The 24,559-nt window shown below is 40.8% G+C and overlaps 2 protein-coding genes across 5 annotated transcripts in view; one reads left to right on the forward strand and one right to left on the reverse strand.

Moving 5' to 3' along the window:
• The window catches only part of eml5 (EMAP like 5), a gene marked incomplete at both ends in the record, with an annotated part of 29,624 nt that extends 22,714 nt beyond the window's left edge, over positions 1-6,910 (reverse strand). For all 4 annotated transcript variants that reach the window (XM_079286603.1, XM_079286604.1, XM_079286601.1 and 1 more), the window contains 3 exons: positions 154-252; positions 2,078-2,237; positions 6,714-6,910. In XM_079286603.1, the coding sequence (XP_079142729.1) occupies positions 154-252; positions 2,078-2,237; positions 6,714-6,910 (456 nt within the window). The remainder of the gene's footprint in view (positions 1-153; positions 253-2,077; positions 2,238-6,713) is intronic.
• Positions 6,911-8,074: 1,164 nt separating this feature from the next.
• On the forward strand, positions 8,075-12,495 carry ttc8 (tetratricopeptide repeat domain 8). The gene is made up of 14 exons (XM_079286021.1): positions 8,075-8,224; positions 8,708-8,828; positions 8,939-9,002; positions 9,083-9,242; positions 9,570-9,659; positions 9,739-9,783; positions 9,886-9,971; positions 10,069-10,156; positions 10,252-10,362; positions 10,480-10,619; positions 10,712-10,886; positions 11,004-11,126; positions 11,721-11,804; positions 11,899-12,495. Exons 1-14 carry the CDS (start codon positions 8,111-8,113, stop codon positions 12,013-12,015), a joined length of 1,518 nt encoding a protein of 505 aa, XP_079142147.1. The 5' UTR covers positions 8,075-8,110; the 3' UTR covers positions 12,016-12,495.
• Positions 12,496-24,559: the final 12,064 nt, after the last annotated feature.

Consider the following 24,559-nt stretch of genomic DNA (forward strand, 5'->3'; position numbering starts at 1 on the left):
CACCCTCTCAGACGGGCTCTGGAAAGCTCACAATCAATCAGGCCTAACTTGTTTACGTCCCCTTTGGGCAGGCATTCCATCCTGCAGCTATAGCTAATTGAGGCGGTCGATACTGAGCTTGTGACGGAGACAGGGGAGGAAGAAAGTGTTTACCCTGTCTGTATGACCGGGAGCGGCTGCCAAAACCTTCCCTTTCCTCCAGTCCCACACGCAGATTGTGTTTTTAGAGTCCAAACCCACGGACACCAGACACTGCAAAGAGAGCAAAGGAAAAGACATCAGAATGAACTGACTCTCCTCTCCTGCCAAACAAACTAAAATAGGTCCACTGTGACATGGCAGACCACAATGATAGGGCTAATAATGGCTACAGAGAACAGTTGTCCAGCCCCTGGCACTTCCAGTGAGCACATTTGAGTGCTTTTGCTGGAGGAGCCTCCTATAGCTGACTGAGTGAGTAGGCAGCAGCAGCAGCAGCAGCAGCAGCAGCAGCAGCAGCAGCAGCGGAGCAGAAAAGTGGAGAGCAGCTCTTATGGAAATCCTTCTCCACTCTGAAGCTTGCTTTACATGATAAAAGATGTCATCTTATCAGTGGCGAGAAGACTCTGCTGAGGCATTTGCACCATTACAACTTGGACCAAGAGAAGTCTGTATTTTAATGATGAGCAAAGAGTGTGATGAAACCCAGTGAAACCATGTGGACTATAGGTTTTACATCCATCATTTGGAAACTGAAGTCATCTTTTTTCAGCTCGAGGAATGACGGCCAGCCGAGGAAATATCTCAACACCTTTTGAAATGTTGTACATGCATTCATGCTCCCCAGATGAGGAGCCCTAATGACTTTGGCGATGGCATTTTTGTTTTTTGGTAAATGTCTAAACAGCTGTTAAAAAAACTGGCACAAAAGTTGATGCACACATCCATGTTACTCCAGGATGACTTTTAATAACAATAACAATGTTACCCATTACTTTGTGTTATGAACAAATACCTGCAAAACTAATAACATTCCCATCAGCCTCAGCTGTATTTGTGTTGATTAGCTATTTTTTTTTAGCAATTTTCAGTATGCTAACATGCTAAACTAAAATGTTTAAAGTGATAGACATTTTACCTGCTTTTTGATCAAGACGTCCTTAAACACAGCATAATGTGGCATGTAGACTGGTTTAAATACTCAGAACAACAAGAATAAAGTACAACAAAGGCCATGAGTTATACTCTTCCTACTAGTCATCACAACTGCAGCTCACGCTGAAACACCTAGAAGAGATGTCTCAAACGTGTATATTTTGATATTGCTTTAATAGATGGACAGGGTAATGGCACAAGGCATTCCTCTGGATTGTCCTGAGTTCAGCTCTGACTTCCTCTAATCCAGGGAGGAGAGAGATGGAGAGTAAATAGAGCTGCTGAACTGAGGAGCGATAGAGCCGACTCTGGCTTTAAACATTGTCACATTCCATCTAAATCCCCAGCTCTCTAGCCGAGCAGGGAAATAGCACGGGGTCATCTCCTTGTCTCTTACTGCAAAATACAGGAGGTGTAACTCTGGGAGCTCCTACCATAGAGAGACTTCCAAAGATAAAAATCTAGTGCACATGTTGCATGTTCCTGCTATCCGGATGTCAGTTGCTAACTGTGTTTTTTTACATGAGTACTTAAAGTCTTCCGGTGTCCTAAAGCTTTTCTCACCTTTACACAACCAGGTCCTGTCAAACTCTATCATGCAAAGTACCAAGCATTGTAGCTGACTAAAATCTACCAAGTAGAGCATGTCTGGGTGCAGCTGTCCAGCCAATACTGCTGGAGTAATCACAGATGTGTCGTACAGAAACTCAGCCCCGCGGGCGAGCTGCAAAAGCCAGAGTGCAGCTCTTGAGTGGGGTTTTGATAGTTGTGCTGCTTAAACTGAAAATGTCTGATGACACTTTCAGTGCTGTCTGTGCTCTTTTCTACAAAACAGAAACCAATTGCCTTGCAGCAATTCAAACAATGCTAGGGAACAGTCAATTTCCTGGGATATTCTGTGGTGGCGTCTTATAATTTGAACATTGTCGTGGTCCAACTGTACCTGTCCCTCCAGGTCGAATGCCAGGCAGGCGACGCCATGTGTGTGCACATCCTTGAGGATGGACACAGTCTGCACGGTGTAGGAGTCCCACACACAGATGTAAGGCTCCTTGCCCACCTGTCCTGTAGCCACCAACACACGCTCCGGATGCAGCGCTAAACTGTACAGAGAGAGAGAGAGAGAGAGAGAGAGGAGGGAGCGAAAACATCTGGTTAGCATTGTCACTTTGCGTGCTGGTGTGTGCAGGGAGCAAACGAGGGATTCACCTCCCAGCGGAAACCACTGGGATGAGATGAACACATTAAGTCTGTGATGGGTCTGAATGTGGAAGCAGAGGGGCAGCTTGACGAGGTGACATGTTCCAATTAACTCAGTCATGCTCAAATACACATAGCCTGGCTTCATGCACGCCTAGGGTGTTCATTGAGTATAAAAAAGCAGCGTTGGCGAATCTGTGAATTTCCTTTTTTACCCACTTTCTTTTCATTCTTTTCAGCATCCCTTGAACTGCCCTCTGCCCATTTCACCTTCTCTAATTCATCTGGGGTTTCCTCACATCGCCAGGCATAGATTTGTAACACTGTTACATAATCTCACCGCTCCTCTCCCCTCCACTCGTGCCTTCCCCACCCACAAGCATTCCCACTCTACAGCTGAGCAACAGCCTGCTGTATGAAGCTGTCACTCCCTCCCCCTTCTCCGCCCATCCTTTCAGCGGCCGCCAGTCACGTTCCAGGCAGGCCTGAGTGATTCACTGGGAAATTCTTCCTCTTGCCCTGTCCTGGCCTATATCTTTCATGCTGCGACGGAGCTCCCTCCCATTATAATCAGACTGCCTGTTTTGCCAACTGCTCTCCAGAATTTCTAATCCTGGCTTGCATTCAGACAGCAGGCTGGATGAGGCTTCGCAGGCCGGCCATGCCTCAACCTGCCGAGTCCAAGCAGCTCAAGACAAACAAGGCTTTCTTCTCCCGCTTTCACTCTACACCTCAACCTACCTCGCTTTCTCCGTCCTTGTCCTCCCAAGTTTTCAGGCTAAAATCTTTCCGTCTGACTCGTGACACCTCATCTGCATTCGAAACACGCTGTCTCCAAGGACTTGACAAAGCTTTGGCGGTGTATCTGTGAAATATGAGGTGCGTGAGATGTGACAGGTCTGATCTTTGTCCTCCCTCAACCCTCTCTCCTTGTTCTCTCTCATCCCCTCCACTTCCCACCTTTCTTTGGTGAACCTCTCTCCAAGCTGGCACAATTTTGCATCTTATTTTTTATGAATTATATAATCAGAGCAAAGCAACTATAAATAGCATTCAGAGGAAGAGAAAGGAAGCATGACTGGACCCCTTTGAGATGCAGAGAGATAAAACCGTTTTGGCAAACCAGGTAGTGCACAGCAGATCTGTCCGGTTTGACCCTGGAACAACATGAAATATGAATTCCAAAGAATAAAATGTCCAACAGCTATGGAGTCAATCTCATGCCAAAAGTATTTGCAGGAAACCCTGAAACTTCAGTTATGTTTGCTATCCTACCAGCTTAAATGTGTATGGTCTGTCCATGTTGAGTAAGCAACAAGAGGCCATTTACATTTTGTCATTTACATTTCTGTGAGCTGAAGAGCTTGCTAAATGCCATCACTAATGACTTAGCCTGCAGTGCATCACCGTGGTTCTCCTGTTAGGCTACGGGCTGTCTTCTGCCAAGTCCTGTAGTACAAAACTGGCTAAATCCTGCACTAATGAAACAGCCTGTTTACGTGTCGATATGAGGCAAATAAACAGCCAGAAGAGTTGATTTTTTTCTGATGAAGATCGGAGATGCAGCACAGAAAGACACAATGGTCAATAAGCCAGTATAGCACGAGACACACCTTTTATCCACTCCAGCATAATTATTTTTCCTTCCCCTTGAGGTATTTATGGTGATATTTAATTTTGTGATCAACAACTCATCAATGCACGAAAGTTATATCTAAAAAGAATAGTTCTATTGACATGTGGGCTGTTTCGAAGTGCGGGTAAAGTGAGGAGAACAGCATCTGTAGCGGCTTCGCACCTCCTCTGTGTGAAACATTCATAACATCGCCACTTAAATGAGACGTCTGTCCCAGTTTATTTCTTTAATCGCGGCGACAACGATGCTGAATCATGCCATTGCGCTAAGTAACTGTACTGAACTCCGGAGGATCCTAATTGGGGGAGACAGACCTGCTCTTTAGAGACGAGGCAGCTACTCAGTGATGATGGGACCTAAGAGCATCTCACTGACACTCTGCACAAAGCACCGAAATATGTGTAAAGGTAAGAAGCAAAAGGCAGACAGCATTGTCACCAACTGTAACTAAGTGCATTTTTTATTTTTTTTTACAATCTTCTCACTAGATAGTCTTTTATTGGACTGTTTTATATATAATATTAATAAAATAAAGCTATCTATCTCATGAGATGTGCCAACTCTGCCAACACAATACCTGATTTTTGTTGCAGACATTGACGTTCTTATCGTTACAAAATATCTAAAATATTCTCCTTCCCCATGACAGGATTTGTGTGCACTGCTTAGTTTGCAGTGGTTTTGGGAACTCAATGGAATCACACACTCAAAGCATCTTTTAGTAATCCTGCATACTCTTTTAGTATGCACGAATGTATTTGGGTGCATTGTTCAGGTTCATGTCAGCATTGCAAAAGTTAAGCTGTGGGGTACTGACTCCTCGAGGTTTTTAGCAGTCGCCTCAGGTTCTTTGAGTTTTAGACTGGAATACATATCTGAGCTGCAAGAGAGTGGAACAAATACAGAGCGATGTGAGGAAAGAACAGCAGAAACATTTAATACTACCAACACTCGAGGGGGATTTGTGTTTGAACTGCAGCAAATTAACATCCTCAGTGTATTATGTCGTTGCTCAACAACCTGTGAATTTAATTGAAGTGCCAGACCAGCAAAAGAAGGCCAGACTATCTTGTTTAAAGACAGCTGAGCCTTTCATTCATGTGAAAACCTGCCTATTAGCTCCTCCACATCTGACTGGGAGACCGGTCTACAGGGGCTGCAGGGCAAGACAGAACCAGTCGGGAGAGAGAAGGCCAGCAATTAATTCATGGAGTAAAACACAGATTTAGATGTAGCTCACAAACAACCAAAATAGACCAAGAAAAGGGAAAACAAGAGCAATAACAGAGAGAGGGTTTTGAATTGTAATGCTATCTGAGGGTGCATCTATTCCACGAGTTATTCAACACTGAATCTGATGAGGATTGCTCCTGGTGGTGCCAGAGCAGTATAAGTCAAAGGAAGTGTTCATGGGAGATGCACAAGCACTCCTCTGAGATCTGCATTTAAAATGACCTGGTGTGTGTCAACAATAACAGACAGCTCAAGAGATCTGTGTCGCTTATACTGTAAATGTCTTCAAATTACCAAAGCTTTATATCTATTTGGAACAGCCTGGTTGGAGAAAAGGCAACAGAACAACAAAATAAGAGTATAAGGCGCTCTATCTGACTGAATCCTTACAACTTTGCTTGCAATAGTGATAACAGATGTACAGATGGTTGATTTGATTGGTTACAAATTCAAATTCATTACTTTTGCATCGTCATTAGGACTTCAACCAGCAGAGGGTTAGTATCTCTACTGTTCCATTAATAATGGAGCAGGAGTCCAGCTGACTACCGACACAGCGTATAACGCTATCTCCAGGCCAACCCACACATACATGTCAACACAAGCGCTCGAGTGTTGGACACGGGTCGCTGTTGCATGGCATGCTGAGAAGCTGGAAAAGCAGGATCCTTACATGCATAATGTAACACTGGTTATTCTGCTGTGTTTTATCAAAAAGAAGGTGATTCAAGGATTGTTTGAGTTACTGTACAACCCACAGAAAGCAATCCAATCCAAGCATCTTTTCAAGGACAGCTGTGTTCAAGTGCATTTTCAGAATTGCACATTAGTATTATTGCCCCATGTGCTGCAAAGACAAGACATGTAGGCTGCTGTTTTGGAAAAGCTTTTCATATATGTTGAAACGTGTCTGCTTCCGGTGCCAGCAATGTAAATCTCCACCAAAGAAAAACATGTTGATTCATTGTTTAGACAATAAAAAAAATAAAAAAACAAAAAATATGTTCTGTAAACCCATTCTCTGGTGAGTGAATTTGCTGCTTTTATCAGTGTAACATGTCTATAAATGAAATACCTTTGAGTTTTTGGACTGTTGGTTAAACAAAACATTTAAAAATAATCACCTTGCGCTCATGAAAAAAATCTGTACGCGACAATTCCTTCCATTTTAAAGATTAAGTTATTAAATAAGGTTTGATAAATAAATCCGTTGAAATAATGTAGCAGCCCCTGCAACTGCAAGAGGAGTGGCAGCAGTGTGATCTCTAGTAGGGAGAGAGAGAACTCACCCCTGGTGAAAAGTATCTGCCTTGCTGAATTGACACTGAAGTCCCTCGCAAACTCAGGGGATGCTGCTGTGTGTGTGCATATATATACATATATCATATTACATGACACAAGGTGACACCGGCACCCACAATGACAACACTACATATCAATTCATTTTCTACGGTGGGTCAGACGCTGTCCGAGGTGCTGAAACAAACTGTTCGGTGTGTCATTACACTACCTGATTATGTCATCGTTGTGCCCCAGGTAAAATTTCTGCTTATGCTCCCGGGTGTTGTATACAACTCCCACACCGGCGACAAAATAGACTATTTCCTTGGCGGCGGTGTAGTACAGGTTGTTGCGGCACTGATGTCCCCGGTATCCGTACACCCACTCCAGTCTCAGGTGGCAGTTCGGAGCAGTTCTGTCAGCCATGTCCGCACTTCCGTGTGTGTCTCTCTGTCGCTATCACGTAGGTTTTCCGATATAGTGTCATTCACCAAAAAGGATTTATTTTAAGCCCCTGTGTCCCATTAGATCCGTTTTCCACCAGTCTAGAGAAAGCGTTGAAACGATGCATTTCTGAGGGTCATGTGAATGTAGAGTCTTGCTGTCCGATATGATGAAAGCTCTCTGTCTCTATTTAGGAAACAGGTATTTTTTTACGCTGTTGTTCTCATCATGAGGATCTACTTCCACTGCTTCATCCCGAGTCTCGCAGTCCTCCTCGACACAGGTCAAAGCTCCTGTCAAATCCTGCAAAGATGGAGCTGCACTGTTATTTCGCAAGCACCGCCCACAAAGATGACGGACCTTCGTGTCGTCCAATCAGATCCCTTCACTCATCTTCGAGGAATAAAAAACTGGAGACGACAACTCCGTCATGGCCGGCAAAGTTATGCTGGATTCATATTTCAAACTGGATAACAGAATTTGAATTATTGGTTTGTTTGATAAGGGACAGTGCACATTAATAAAAACATTGTTGTAAATGCGGCTATTTTTCATCTGTAGTCCCAAGGCAGATGTTGCAAAGTAAACCTAAAAACAGAATATAAGATTAAATCTACAAAGTTATGCAATATAGACCCTTTATAATGCGTGCACAAACAACAAAAGAAGTGAGAATATAAATATAAGTAGTATCATCATCCAGGAGACTCTTATATTACATTGTCAAGTACTAACAGGACATGCAACACAGAAGCTCTCAAATTCAACACACACAAAGCAAATTAAATGAGGGATAACTATGTTAAATAGAAACATGGACTAAAGACAACATTATGCTGCATTGTTACAAGATTATGCTGCATTGTTAGACACAAAATACAAAAGCATGCAGAGTATGTGAAATATATAAATCAGTCAATTTAACATCAATTCCTTGTGTCTTACTGAAAATATCTCTGAATGTGCATTTTACAAACAAAGACCAAAATATTCCCCTACAATCAGTAGGATATAATTTAATGTATACATGTTTTAATAATATGTCAGCAGTGAAGCCCCGCCCTCCTCCGTCGTTGCCGAGCGACAGAGGAAGCGTCGGTCTCGCCCTCATCACAGTTTAGCTAAACAGCTTGTTTGTAAGCTAACTGTGACACCTAACGTCGTACTTTCCCCCACCGAGCAATGGAGGTGACGATGGACCCTTTGTTTCTGGCTCTGAGCTACTTCAGGAGGCGAAGGCTCCAACAATGTTCAGATATTTGCACTAAAATATTACAGGACAACCCGTACGATCAGGTACTGTTGCGTAGTTAGCCGGGGCTAGCTTAGCATGCTAGCGATTATCCGTTCAGGAAATCCTGCTCGTTTGCTAACGCAGGAATCCGGTAGAACACGGTGTATAATCCCGATTAGTCGAGTCTGTGAAGGTTATCTTTATTTAATTTCGGTTACGTTGTATTTATTGGCATTATAATCCACAGTTGTCTCATTTCTTGGTCACTAGACCACATTTCTTCTTCACATTTCATCTTCGTTTTTCTCTGCTGCATCTTTGTTTCCATTCATTATCCCCACAACCTTCTTCTTCTCTCACTAACTCACTGCATGCTGTCTCAAGGACTCCTCCTTACATATCTCAGAGGTAACCTCGTTACTGTCTGCCTTCCCTTTTCATACTTTTTTTTCGTGTGGATAGTTCAACACAAGGTCCTGGCTGTGACATGTTGACCGTTTGCATCCGAGGCCATCTGTATGACTGAAGCATTGTGTGTTCCTCAGGCTGCATGGAGCTTGAAAACTCGCGCTCTTACAGAGATGGTATACATCGATGAGATTGAGGTCGACCAGGAAGGGATAGCTGAGATGATGCTGGATGAAAGCTCTATTGCTCAAGTTGCACGTAAGCGTAAACTCTTCTCAGCGCCTTAAAGTTATGAAGAAAATGAATAATTCATACATTTAGTCAATTGTTAAATGTGTCTGATTGATGAGACTTGACTTTTCTTCCAGGACCAGGAACATCACTGAGGCTCCCTGGAACAAGTCAGGGCGGAGGTCCCACACCGGCCGTCAGGTACTGTCTGCCATTGCTAACTTTTTCCTCAAAGTAAGAGACTGATCTGCCTGATCTGAATTCCCTTTTCTGTATTCCAGGCCTTTGACACAATCAGGGCGTCCTATCACAGGGTTTGTGAGGCCCAGCACACAGTCAGGACGTCCTGGGACAATGGAGCAGGCCATCAAGACCCCACGCACTGCAAGCACTGCTCGTCCCGTCACGAGCGCTTCTGGCAGATTCATTCGTCTGGGAACAGTGAGTCAATATTCCATGAAATTGTGTCAGTCTGTATCGACTGTGCAAACACAAATACACTTTTCCCACCACAGCTCTTACATTGAAACACAGCCTCTGCCCGCTGAATTTGGGCAAACATAATCAATATTACCTTCTTAAAAAGACATATCCAACATGATATTTGTGTTTTATTGAGCTTTGTTTATAGTATTTTCAAATACAATATGTTATATTTACATTGTACTAATATCTTATAGTGCACTTGTTTATTTGTAATCGTTTTCTTTCGCTACATTGACTATGAAGAAAGCCTAAAACATTTAACATGACTTTTTGTTTCTCCAGGCGTCGATGTTAACCAATCCAGAAGGACCATATATAAACTTGTCGAGACTAAATCTGGCCAAGTATTCCCAAAAACCACATTTATCCAGGGTAAGATTGAGACTTGCAAGAATGAGTTATGATCATTATTTTGTCGGATATGTCAAGTAACCATACTTTCCCTTCTCAGACATTGTTTGAGTACATCTTCCATCATGAAAACGATGTTAAAAATGTAAGTGTTTTAGAAATATAACTTGTGAAGAAAATGTGTTTTACATTTTAAGATTGTTGACGATTATTCATGCTCACACAAACTTCATATTTTATTATCCAGGCTTTAGATTTGGCTGCCCAAGCTACGGAACATGCTCAGTTCAAAGACTGGTGGTGGAAAGTTCAGCTCGGGAAATGCTACTACAGGTAACTCACAGGCATCCATATGGCTGGAGCTCCACATTTCTAACATTTAAGTATCATTTTTGCAATATGTAATGATTAATATCTCTGACGTTTGCAGGCTCGGTTTGTATCGAGAGTCAGAAAAACAGTTTCGATCAGCTCTCAACCATAAAGAGGTGGTGGATACATATCTCTACCTTGCAAAGGTAGTGACACAGTACCAATTTCTTGCACGATGGAAAATACTCTTTCTTGATGCCAAGTGTTATCAATGAAACACCTTGTGTGTGTTTCCCTATAGGTGTATCAGCGCCTGGATCAACCAATAACAGCACTTAACCTTTTCAAGCAAGGTCTGGACCACTTTCCTGGTGAGGTTACTCTTCTAACAGGAATCGCTCGCATACACGAGGTACAGCATGTCACCATGATCCTAACGATAGTTTCCACTTAGTTCTCACTCCAAAATACAACTGCTAAAATGAAACAGGAAACCATGTGTACTGTTTATGCCGTGATATTGCCACAGGAGATGAACAACATCTCATCAGCCACAGAGTATTACAAAGATGTCCTGAAGCAGGACAACACCCACGTGGAGGCTATAGCCTGTATAGGCAGCATTCACTTCTACACGGATCAGCCTGAGATCGCCCTGCGCTTCTACCGGTCAGATACACATTCATGCATCATTTGTGTAATGTATTGTTACGAGAGATTATATCCCATCAGCGATTCAATAATATTTCTCCAAATGCTAGCCGGCTACTTCAGATGGGGGTGTATAACTGCCAGCTGTACAACAACCTGGGCTTGTGCTGCTTCTACGCGCAGCAGTACGACATGACTCTGTCCTCGTTTGAGAGGGCTCAGGCCCTGGTGGCCAATGACCAAGAGCAGGCGGATGTGTGGTACAACATCGGACACGTGGCTGTGGTGAGTTCACAATCCCCAAAAGTATCCCAGAATGTCGGTGATGAAAGAAAGTAGAGCTCACAAGCTTTCAACGGATACGTACGTTGGTAACAAAGAGCATGTGTTCTGTGTTTACAGGGCATAGGAGAGTTGACACTGGCCTACCAGTGTTTTAAACTGGCGTTGGCTTTTAATAACGACCACGCCGAAGCCTACAACAACCTGGCTGTGCTGGAGCTGCGCAAAGGTCGTATCGAACAGGTGAAAATATGCCTTTGAGTCGTGTAACTTTTATGCCACTGTTTAAATATGAGGAATTCAATCATATTGGTGCTTTAAGACATTAGTTAAGAACCATTAACCTCGAGGCATTATTGTTGTTAAACTTAAATATAGCATGTATTAAGACCCAGTAAGGAATAGATTGTTTGAAAGTGTTGGTGCGATACAGTATTCAGCCATCAGCTGGAAGTCGGTTTGCTGCTGCGCTGACAGAAGTCATGCAAAAGCTGAACGTGGATAATAAACAGGTGTGTTTTTGGATCGTGGAGTTATGTGCACAACTAACATTTTGTTTGGGATGTTTGGATGTCAAACCACACAGGAAGTACACATTGTTTTAGTCTTTTAGTTGCCTTGAAAGTCTACTTGAATTATATAATGAAGGCTTGTTGATGTGCATTGTCCAATGAATCACTAATGCTGTGTTCGCACCAAAACGCCAAACCAAACTTAAACTACCACTGAGCTAGTAAGTTGGCTGAATGATGTCTCAGCTGTCTGATTTAAGATGCCCGTTCCTCGGGTGCAACTCGGTATAATGTCGACATAATGGTTGTCCTGTCTGTGATCCAGTCTAAAGCCTTCCTGCAGACGGCCGCATCACTGGCCCCTCACATGTACGAGCCACACTTCAATCTCTCCATTCTCTCTGAAAAGGTACTTTGTCACTGTTTATTTTGTCTAAATATCTGAACAGTGCAGTAGTTTCAGAGAAACATCTGCCGATGTGATGGTCTTGTCTGTTTTGCAGATCGGAGACCTTCAAAGCAGCTACACCGCCGCCCAAAAGTCGGAGGACTCCTTCCCGGAGCACGTCGACACTCAGCAGCTTCTGAAGCAACTTCGGCAGCACTTTGCGGCGCTGTGAGCGTCCGACCAGCAGGCTTAGAAAGCAAAGTGTGGTTTGACTAAGACGGTAGTTAAAGATAAGACATGTTGCACGGCAGTGGTGGCCATGAGAGTCCGGAACAACAAGTTATGACGAATGAGATCGGCGGCTAAGTTAGAAATGGAAATCAACAAATGGTCATTAGTTTTGATTTGTGTTTATTTATCGAATGATACGTACACACAATAGCTGACAGCTGTTTTGGGAATAAGCTCCAGTGGTTAAGTTAACTCAAGCTTCATTTATCATTCCCCATAATGATAAATGTTTGTGACATCTGCAATCTTAACTTAACAACTCAATGCTAACTGACACTTTACGTGTTGCTTTGTCACGCAACATATGACTTTTAAGAATGTACAATGTACTTTCATGATGAACTGGTACCCTAGTGTACAGATCTGTAAAGTAGCAATTAATATGGACATAGTAACATTATTTATTACAGGATCATTTTGTAGTTCATTTCATAAATCAAATGTATTTTTGGTATTTTGACCTTCGCTGCCATTTCGAAGTCTCAACAAATGTTGACATGACAATAAAAAGAGACGTAAAAGTCGTTAAAGCCAAAAGTTATTTCTTCATTCAAACAATGAATTGAAAACTAAATGTGATTTTAAAATATCACATTAACTTGGAGACCTTGGTGTTCTCTGGCAAATCCATTTGAGTTCATGCCTGCACGGAGCATCATTCCAGGCCTGAAAGGGGTTGCTTCTGGGATACATCGCTGCACAGTCCTCATTACCCTGATCGTTGGGCTCTCCATTATTCCAGTACCTGAAACAAATGATAGGTTGGTGAGCTATAATATCTATATGTTTGAACACATCATCAATTGTTTATTGGTTTTGAAGAGTGGTATTACAAATGGATTATTTCCACAGCTGTAATTATGAGAATATGCTATCACAACAGTTCCTACAATCGCAATATTTGATTCCAAATAATTATCTCTTGCATTTCTTCTGTATCTACGCGTATGTAACTGTTACCCCTCAGTCAGTCTTGTTCCATCCAGCCATTTCCAAGTCCCTTCCTCCTCCACATCTGTCAATCCGATCCAGAAGCCCCTGCGGTGATCTATGGACCTTGCAGGCCCTTGATATTTATTTATCAAGTCAATTAATGCCAGCTGCCAAGCCCGGAAATGTAAAAACACACACATACATGTCAGTGGGGGAATGTAACTAATTTACTCAAGTGCTGTATATTTGAGGGGCTTACTTTACTTGAGTATTTCCATGCTATTACTACTTTATACTTCTACTCCACTCTCAGAGGAAGATATTGTACTCATGCTCCACTACTTATGTTACATTACAGATTGCAGTTGTCAAAATGAAAGATGAAGTGTTCTTTTATGTGTTGAGAAAATTATTCATGAGTCAAATAAACTATTTAAATCCTCTTGGATCAGCTGGAAAATGCATCGTTGCAAAATCTGAAACCAGCTGTTTTTCTCGACTTTTTAGAGATACGTGTTTCTCACAGGTCAGGGTTAGATTATTAAGATTAACAGATTAAGCATTGCTGTCGATGAAACTACCTAAAAGTATAACAAAGTGTTACAGTTAGCACAACCGTAAACATCTACATCAAAATGAAACATACACATTATTGCAGCAGTAATATTAATTCAAAAACATCATATATATACTGTAGGAGTAAAATACTGACAGAGAACATTTGACTTCTCAATGAATACTTTACATCATACTTAAAGGTAATTTTGCTGCTAATACATAATTCTACTTAAGTGTGTTTTTGAATGCAGGACTTTTACCTGTAGTGGAGGATTTCACCCATGTGGTACGAGTACTTTCACTTAAGTAAAGGCTGTGAATACTCCTTTCCCCTCTGATACACGTACAGTACATTCATTTCTCTTGTTGGGTTCTATGTTACATTGACCTCTTTTACAGCTCAGATATTGAATGTAAAGCCTTATAAAAGAGAATTACAATAATTGAATTGCAGAGTTTGTTCAGAAATATCAATTTCTTACGTGTTTCTCTCTGCTGTCTGTCACTGCCAAGTCACCTCCGAGGAATTTGCAGAACTCTCTGGCTTCGTACCATGATTTACTTAAAACATCATCAGAGAATGCAAAGTAGTAACACACAGAGTTCAGGAAAGTCCATCCTGGTAGACAGTGTCTGCAGCCCTCCTCTGTTGCCAAAGAAAAAGGAAACATGATGTGTTTGAGTCACAATAATTATGTTTTTAAACCTTGATAACACAAAAAAAGATGTAAAAGAAGCTCTCACTAATCATCGGGATGTGTGACTTCAACGCTGAAATTTCCATTTGATTTGTGTCACTCAGCTTTTCGTAGTATTTGCTTCTTGTACTCTGGTGTTCAATCTCCCATTTGGTAAGTTGCTGATTACTGATCTCGCTTGCCAGCTGTTTCTTGGCTTCATCCCTGCTCTGGATTGCAGTGTCGTAAGAGGCCTGCAGTTTGGACACCTCATTACTGATGTCCGCTGCACCCTGCCCGTCAGTTAGTTTGTTATCTGTAAGTGGTCAAGCCAGTGTTTCTCAAGTTAAAAAAAGACATTAATAAGTCAAACATGAGCACAGTATGAGCAGAAAAAAGTGAAATAAAAAACATTTATATAGCCCACAGTATTAACATCATAGGTGCATTTATAACATCTTATATATATATATTTATATATATATATATATATATATATATATATTCATTTCATTTAATGGGTATGACTTTCATAAATAAACCTGCATCTACTGATTTTCATCTTTATCTTTGTATCACTTGGGGGCAGTAGAAACACGCTGTAACCAGGCTAGGCCCCTCATAAAGATGACATGGCCACCGTGTTAGCAAATGGTTGCTAGCACACGGGGAATAGCATTAGTATTCATTTACAGTTGTGTTTGTGTCCATTTAATAAATGTAGCCAAGTCCATCTGTTTTGGTCTCTGTAATCTCCTGAGGGAAGTCTCGAGCTAACTCTGACGCTTTAACTTCTGTCTCTGCTGTTGAGTGCTGGACAATAGTTGTGAGTGAACGAAAACAGTCAAACTTTCAAATAATGTTTTTTGTTGACTTTCCTTGTTACTGAAAGACTGACTCTACTTTTGAACTTGAAGTCATATTGTCATTGTTAAAGTTATTATTACGTATATTCAAACAGCAATTTTGAGGGACTTTCACTTTACTTCAGTATTATTGACTATTTGGAGGCAAATATATGTTCTACTTAGTTCCAGTTACTTTGAGGATTCAGATTAATAATACAAAATATAAACCATCTACTAAATCATTGTAATATATTATTGTAGGTTATGTTGCCCACCAGTGTATCAGTAAAGTAACTAAAATTAGCTCCACTTCACTAGCTGCAACATTAAAAGTGACTGACTAAAGGGATGAATGCATGTACATAATAGGTACTTTTACTTTGAGGATATTTCGATGTTAATACTTTTGAAATTGAACTTGAGTAAGATTTTGAATGCAGGACCTTTACTTATCAGAATCACATTTATTGACCAAGTATGTGTATACATAGGGCCTATACAAGGAATTTGAGCTGTCACCACATAACTATATAACTATCTGAGGAGGTTAATAGTGACTTACAATAGACTCCCAGGCCAACGTCAACTGCTAGTAGAATGACAGCGAGCACTGCCAGGCTTACTGTAAGCAGTTTGTGATGATTCAAATGAAATCCAGGTCTCACCATCGATATGGACACTACACAGAGACATGGTGGGTTAATAGCAGAGCCATGAACTGCGACAATATACGAACAATTCGATATAATAGAAATAACAGACAGACAGTTGACAAAGGTAAATGAAAACCAAATGAGACACTTTATGTAATTTTGTCTTTTCATTTGTCTCTGTATCTGCATATTGTAATAATAATATTCAATAGTTGAGTTATACAATGTTTTAAAAAATGTTAAAATACCATAGAAATACCACAGGGATGTGTTTCCAGTAGTACTTTAGAATGTGGTACCAGTATCTTAAAGAACAGATATAACATTCTCATTTATTCAACAGTCATGTACCATACCGTGTTGCTTCTCTTGGTTTGAGTCGAGAGTGTTGTCATCTTCACTGTCCTCTTGATGAATCAGTTTGTTATATGAACCATCAAAAGTACCACCTGAATTTTCTCCTTCCTCCATTTTGACAGTTAAAATGAGTCTGACGTGACCGTCGCAGACAGATTATTTGTTAGGACCTTGCCCTGTGTGTAGGGTTGTGTGTAACATTACAAACAGAACACCCGGATAATTTGTTAAATATTTACAGGGGCTGCAGACTTGAAGTGCAGTGTCATTTTCTGATCAAAAGGATTTCTCATTTATTCAAACATCCAAGCTTTATAAGATTATTTCGGGATCACTTAGGTACAATTTTGTAGGATTTCATAAAATCATTACATGGCTGACATTTTTTCTAGTATATAAAACAAGACATATTATGTTTACACAAAAGATTTGTCCAGTTATTCTGATTTACAGGCTTCGTGTCTAGTTTGGCTCCTTTTCACAAACCCATATATAGATTGGCAAGACAGTTCCGACTAACCCATGACCCCCTATCAACAATAAAGTAATAAAAAGCAGCACAGTTCCCACTCAGAAGTCCATCAATGGAAGGCTGCCCTCTTTTCCAGTACCTTGAGAAAATCAAAATTTTTCAGATGAAAATAGTAGTTCCACTATTTTAGAAATCAATAGCACGAGTTCACAGTCTGTGAGAAGCTTACCTTGTTTCCACCTCAGTCACATTGTTAACCCAAACCCATGTTCCCGGTGTCACTACATCAGTGAGGCCGATCCAAAATCTGTTTTGCCGCAACATCAGCCTTTCAGAGTTATCAGATATGAGCTGCTGAAAGAAAGCCGACACAGGATATGGATGATGGTTTGGAGACGAACACCACATTTCATCTCACGATACTAAACAGAGTCATGAAAAATTAACTTTATGGAACTTTAAAACCAGGAGACATAAAATGAAATGAGTATTTTTGAATTCTGAGAAAATGAGACACTCCAACTATTTTTTTCGATTTCAGTGATGGAAACCCACCTGCTCTGCCAAGTCACTGAGCACAAGTAGGTCGCCCCCTTGACTTATACAGTGTGCTCTGCTATCCGGCCAGTTCTTTTTGGGGGTTGGACAGATGGTGAGAAAAATAATAGCAGGTTGATTTAAGAAGACCTCCATCCTTGAAGGCATCTGCCACAAGATTCCTCTGTGTAAAACAGCAGATTGGAAATACCATTTCTTGTCATAGACAGTTTTTTAATATTCTCAAAAAATTCCATTTGATACATAACAAATGCATACATTTTACAGGTTTACAGCATGTGCTCCCATGGGGGGAGAACGTTTGGCCTTTGTCAACACACTGGAGTGTTTGCCACCAAAGATAGGTTGGAAGTCTGTCTTACCATAGGTAGTTTTATTCGACTACAGACTTGTCTTCTCCATCTGTAGAGTCTCAATCTGTCTCTGAAGGCTGTCAGTGAGGGGTGTCATCTCCTTCATTTGCATCTTTAGTTGCAGATGGTTGCTGCGCTCTCTCGCTAATTGTGCCCGGGCCTCCACCTTAGCTCTGAGGATATCACTGTTGTTGCGGAGATAGTTCATCTCTATGATGATGGGCGTAGTAGCTGAATGACGAGCCTGAAGGTCATCGCTTTTGGCACCTGAGGCGTAAAGATAATAATAATAAGAACATATAGAGAAACCGTGGTAACACAGGTGTGTGTGAACTACACGCCTGACTGTTTGAAGAGGTCGCTTTGGGCTCTGGGAAATTATGATGGTAATTTTTCTCTATTTTGTGACATTTTACAGACCAAAATATAAGTCAATTAATCGACAAAGTATTCGGCAGCCTAATTGTTAATATTAATAATATAAAAATATGAATTAGTTATAGCCCTTTAGTATCGTACCATCGTAATGTATGGCAATAGGACCCACAATTATGCCTAACTTTAAATGAACGGGGAAATTAGCTGTTAAAGTTGGGCAGTTTAACATAATACAGCGTATTAACCGATGAAAGATATTCATACTTGAGAAAATAAATTGAGAATTCAACTGATTTCTATATGATTGTGAATACAGTCTTGAACAACCATATTTTGATATTCTGCAATGCCATTTCGGCTATCTGATTCAAATTCTGAAGAAGAGGGCGACAGAATCAGGGAATCGGCTGTTTTTTGTCTCTCATACTTACAGTAAATCCCAATTACAACAGCAGGTATCAGCAGAACAGCATTCAGCAGGCCCAGGCTGAGCATAACCAGTCGGTGGTGTGGAAACACAGATGCACCTCGCTCTGTACACAGACCATAAGTTCCTCTCAGGTAAACTCTTAATATTATATTTCATCTTCAGTTAGACCCACGAAATACAATTAAGAGCAATATCACAGTGACCTTCGAATAGCTTACGTCGAAATGAATGGATATGATTACGGAGTTAAAATCATCACGTTCTGAGTTTTGAAACCATGGAATATATCTGAAGATTATCTTTAACAGTTTCATACATACATTTCAAATCTAAGAACTAAAGTTACAGTGAGTCATTTCGAGAGAGAAACAAGAGAAACAAAAGAGGACATTGGTCAGAAGATTTGATATTTGAGTTTTTTGTTTAGTTAGTTGTACCTTGTCCAAATGTTTGCTGGTGAAAGCCCGAATGCCCATCTGTGTTGAAATCTTGAGAAATGTTTTGTTCAAAAGACAATTCCTCCCTTGGTTCTGACTGTGAGTTCTCCATTATGGTGCAAGTGGTGCCTATTGATCTGTTTGTCTCCTGCTTATACCAGTGATAAAGTGTGTGTGTGTTTGTGTGTGTGTGTGTGTGTTATTTCAGAACTGCAAAGATGTGTTGCACTGATGTTGTGGTGTTGAAGTACGGCCTTTTCAATTCTCACGTTGCTGTTTTCTGCTTTAATCTAACAAGAACAACACGTCAGCCATGCTAACGTCTACGTGGGGGTTTTACTGAGGCACAGTGCTTTGAGCTAAACGTCTGCATGCTAACGAGCTCAGCGCTCACAATGACGATGCTAACATTCTAATGTTTTGTAGATAACCTTTATTATGGTCATCATCTTAGTGTGCGAACATTTGCTGCCAGCACTGAATATGAAGTCCAGCTGAGGCTGATGGGCATGTTAGTAGTTTTGCAGGTATTTGACTTTGTGTCAGAACACCCTACCCTAGGTCAAAGGTCGACGATCGACTTGTTGTATCATCAGATCTGCGGCCGTATGTCTTGGACCCTCGGATGAAGAGAGGATCAGAGCTGTCAGCTGATCACCACCTGAACGTCTGGCTGAGGCAACTGTCCGCCAGCATTTCAACTCCCACCTGTGGAAGAATTTTTTTGTACCTAAAATCCAAGTCGACCATTTCCAAAGCTTGTCTCTTGGAAAACAAAATGTTTTTTGATATTTTAGGTGCTTGTCCAGCTGACTGCCATTAACTAAAGCCATCACTGGTTTCAAACCAGTATGTTCAGATTGGAAAGCACTACCTTTAGCTTGAATGACAAGGTGATTTAATGAAGTCTGAGTTGAGACACAGTGAGTTGTGGGAGATATTAAATGGACAGCGGTCACAGATAATATCATTTAACCAATGTTATCGATCGTATAGATGCCATGAACAACGTATGTGCACCACCTGCTGCCCACACGTCTAAGTTTTGTTTAGAAAGAGAGATTCTTAATTTATTGTTCCAGCTTCATACAGAAACTTAAGTTTTCACCGACACAACATCTGTAAAACATCTGCTCCAAAGCAGTACACTCACAAGAATGTAATTCATTCACTCAACCTTTATTTAATGTCAGAAAGAACACATTGAGGAACCAGAGCTTAGTTTCTACATGTACTGTATGTCAAGCTAACATGCTGCTGTAATGTTCACCATATTCACCAACTTAGTTTAGCATGTAAACATGAACTTTAATACCAAAATGCAAAGTAGCGCTGAGGTTAATGGGAATGTCAACGACACATTTTGACTTCATGGTGGCACGAGAGGAAAAGTCGGGATCACAAAAGTCGTTAGGATCCTTTTGGGATGGTGATGTCTGTAAAGACTGTCATGCCAACCATCCATAGATAGATCATATATATTTCAAAGTGGGGCACTGACTGCTGCTGCTGCACGGCTAAAGTCAAAACAACAGTTAGAACTTAGTAGGAACACAAGAATGTACAACAACAGAAAAGTATCATTACTGAGAATAAAAACATCTGTTTTATTCATCAAGGATTAATCAAAAAGAATCAATGTGTTATTCAAGAGCATCACTCCATAAGACATTGATAATGCCATTAATGAGGTCTTTTAAACCGATCCAGGGATACCACGGTGTTGAGCTGCGGGAGGTATTCCATGAAGAAGGAGCATAAAAGAAGGCTTTCCAAGCGCAGTACTGTTGGAACGTGTAGCGAAAGCCTTCTGCACAACATGTTTGATAAAAGAATAGTCAGACATTTTGAGAATACATTTGAGAATGCGCTGATTAACTTTCTTGCTGAGAGTTTGATCAGTTAAAGCCACGGTTGGTAATCTTGAGATACAAATCCTGATATGGAAAATAGCTGGTCCTTCTCTTCTCATATGATGGTTCTGAGCTTGTTTGATATCATGGAGGCAACTTCTTTGAGGAAACTCTGGACTGGATTCGGACCACCATGCTCTCCGCAGCTAGTTGGGTTCCATTTCACATAACCATTCCTTCTTATCTTGGCATTTTGCATCATACCATGTTGCCTTAGGGTTTCTCCTGTTCACAAGTGCTGCACAGTCCTCGCCCTCTGGTCCGCTTCCTCTATGGTTGTTGGGTTCCCCGTCTATCCAGTACCTAAAGCAAGGTTCAAATTATACTTTAGAATAATCATAATAACAATCTCTCTCTCTCTGATTTTTTAAAGTCAGTCAACAGATTGACATTGCAGGCATTAACATGTCCCCAATTAATAAGAATTTGATTTGTCCAAACCTAATTCATTCACATATATATGAATCTCTTTCAAATTGTCCTTATTGAATACACAGCAAGAGGCTACTAGAGTTTAATGAAAAAATAGTGTGACATTTAGGGAATTAAGCTAATTTGCTTTTTTTTTGCAGAGAGTTAATGACTCATGGATCATCTCACTCACAACAACAAAGGGAATAAGTGTATTCCAAAATGTCACATGATTCTTTTAACACAGCAGCACTGCATAATAAGTCTCAAAGCTCTTACCCTTCATTCTGCAGAGTCACATTATTTACCCACACCCAATTGTGCTCCGTTTGACTATCAGTAAGGCCAATCCAAACGCTCCCTGGTCCGATCCACCATGGTCCCGTGCCCACAGCCCGTTTAGGTAGGTACTCAAAAAGATTTACCTGGATAAACAGAGTTTAAACAGCCTCACAATGTGTTGCTAAAGGTATACCTTTACCATATGTAATAGCAGTGCAGGCCTATAGCAACTGATGAGATGCTGAAGTGATCTTGTCTAAAAAAAAATTAGCTTCCACAACCGAACCTGACATTTTCTACAGCTCATGCTGTTTCAAAGCAGATCATTTCACACGTTAGGAAAAACATGGATGTTATGGCTGCAATATGTTAAAGTCAGCCAGTTCCAGACTCCTGACATTGTGCATCACTAGTACTCTGTTGTGTGGAACAGAGCCAGCATGAATGTAATTTGATAAGCTTGTGTTTTACCTGCTGTGACAAGTCAGAATGTCTGTTGTGAAAAGGGCCTTTACTTTTAGAGTCTCTTAAGCGTTGTTGTACTTCTGACAACTGAGCTTTAATCGGATCTGCTGCTGATGACAGTGTGTTTGAAAGCTCTGGGAAAAAAACTAAAAAAGTGGACCTTGATTAATCGTGTCAAGAAAAATGTAAATGATTGTTTTTAAAAAATAAAACTTCAAAGTAACTACAAGGGACTTTCATTTTGTGTTGATTTTCGGTGAACCTTGCTAAACTTCTCCACGACTCTCCACTCTCTTTGAAATGCCTCCGGTGAGTCCGGTCTCTGTTTGTGGTGCGGATTGCATGCAATGGTTAACTAGCACATCACACACTGAGGACAAGGACGGTGAGTCACTTGAGCCAGAACAAATTAAACAAAGCTAGAGGACCAACATTATTCCAACATTTTGGTTTATGTTCTGTAATTTTAGGCTGTGATGCTCTTCGTATCAGAAATTTCTTCTTTATGCTACTTAAATTATCATAATTTCCTCCATGTTTCCAGTGCAACTGTCACGTGACAGTGTTGGTAAGCAGGCCAACATAGTGAGCCAAACTAGAATAACTTGTCTTCTTAACACTGCCATTGCATTATCTACTGTATAATAGGCCCACTAGTGTAAATCAAAACATCAGGAACTACTCTACCCACTCTTTTGTCTCTTGTTTTCCACCTACTTGATACTGGACTCACCTGCTCCTCCAAGCTATTAATCACAGCCAGATCGGCCCCACGCCTGATACAGTCCGCCCTGCTGTCTTGCCAGCTCTTTGAGGGTTGGGATACAGAATGGAAGTAGCATGATGTGTTAACTAAAAGCCATCCTGACTGGCATCGTCCACAACTTTTCACTGTTCAAAGAAGAACACGAGTTAAAGTCACAACAAGAAGAAAAAGTTTGATTCCAAAATGCAAAAACAAATGCATTATTAGCCTCTCACGGATATCAGATGAATTGGCCTTCAGTGTTGCTTTCTCCATTTGTAGTCTCTCAATCTGCCCCTGAAGGCCATCGCTGAGTGCCTTGATCTGCTCCAACTGCAGTTTCAGTTGCCGATGGTTCCCCAGCTCTGTCTCTAATGTGTGTCGGACCTCTTCTTGAGCATTGATCGCTTCGGTGTGCATTATCTGAATTTGCTTCACCTCTATGATGAGGGCTTGTGCTGTTATTTGGTCGGAGGTGGATTCCCCACTTACTTTGCCACCTGTGATTAGCAGATATAAGAAGGTACCTTTTCACATTCATCTTATAGGTGATTAGCAAAGAAATAGTTATAATTGTGTATGTATTTACCAGGTCATAGCATTGGGAATTGAAAGGGTAAATATAGTTAACTACCTAAGCTTTATAATTATGTCCATAGCTTAACTAATGAATTGTTTAGTACAGCCTACTCCAAACTGACTGTAAACAAGTGAAGTGTACTCCCTTGGATCAGTACTCACAGTAAATACCAATAACAACAGCCGATAACATCAGTATAGCGTTTAGCAGTCCTAAACACACGGCCACCAATGGATACAGTGGAAGACTTCTGGACCCAACTCTGACTGTGCACATAGACCCTGAACAAACAGACACTTTGATGGAAGTGCGAAGTGAAGGATAATAATGCATCATATTTTCTGAAATCATTATGAGGACGGTTTAAATTATGCCAGCCTACCATTATTCCCTGTGTTATGATGTAAGGATTTTCCATCTGTGCTGTAGTCATCATTTGAAATCATTGTCTGGATATCCATCTGGTTTTTACTCAGAAATCCTCTCTGCATGCCACTTTTATCTGTGTGAGATGGCTGCTCTGTCAATATTACAACACTATGTGTGTGCGTGTAGGTGGGTGACTCCCCTTTACACACTGTCTCTTATGTTAAAATATCTCATGAAAGTTGTTTTTTTATTGTCTCTCTCTCTTATTTCTGGATAGGTTGTTCTCATGGAAAGGCTCACAATGCAAATAATGGGAAGTTTATTGAATGTATTTTACAGGTGACACTCTGATACTGATCTACAGAGTGCTGGTGACCTCTCAGTCTGGGTTGTGGGAGACAGTAAAAACGCTTTTTGTTAACCCTCCAGCTGCACACAAATATGCAACATCCCTTCAATATATGTGATAGAAGACCATTGCCAGCATTCTTTTTTAAATCAATGAAAATGACAGAGTTATAACAATATTGGATTATAATTTATGTACAAATGTGACATGTGAACTTTGACAGGTATTTCATTTGGTGGATCAGCCCCAAAACAGACATTCCTGTCCGGCTATCTTATGCATTTACAGTTTTTCAATTGATTTTCCTGAAAATGCATCATACAATGATATATATATATAAATGTAAAAGTATACATAAAGTCACAGTTTTTTACGAATATCACACATCCCCTACGTTAAAAGAAGTTTCATAGGATCTGTAAATATACATTAATTCTGATAATTTCGTATCAAAATCAAATTGTGAACTGAATGTGGACAGCTTGTGTATTACACCAACATTTCGTCGGCTACTTGTGTCACTTTTACTTTAAACCCGCTCGAGTAAAGCAATGTGGGAACCACTTTATTAACTTCGAGCGGACCGTTTTGATAGTTTCCGGGTTTTAGCGCAAGGATATGATGGACGAGCCTGTGGTCGTTGCCTGTGTAGGCGCGTGTCAGACGACATTTTAAACATTGGTGAACTCGTGTGCTTGTTGTGTAGACCTACGGAAC

Source organism: Melanostigma gelatinosum (assembly GCF_949748355.1).
Source record: "Melanostigma gelatinosum genome assembly, chromosome: 16".
NCBI classification, from domain to species: Eukaryota; Metazoa; Chordata; class Actinopteri; order Perciformes; family Zoarcidae; genus Melanostigma; species Melanostigma gelatinosum.

Bases quoted from the DNA above. Each gene is read 5' to 3' on its own strand.
- ttc8 (XM_079286021.1), top strand. From the start codon at position 8,111: ATGGAGGTGACGATGGACCCTTTGTTTCTGGCTCTGAGCTACTTCAGG. The intron at 9,003-9,082 runs GTACTGTCTGCC...TCTGTATTCCAG, and splicing joins GGTCCCACACCGGCCGTCAG to GCCTTTGACACAATCAGGGC. The intron at 11,127-11,720 runs GTGAAAATATGC...TCTGTGATCCAG, and splicing joins GCAAAGGTCGTATCGAACAG to TCTAAAGCCTTCCTGCAGAC.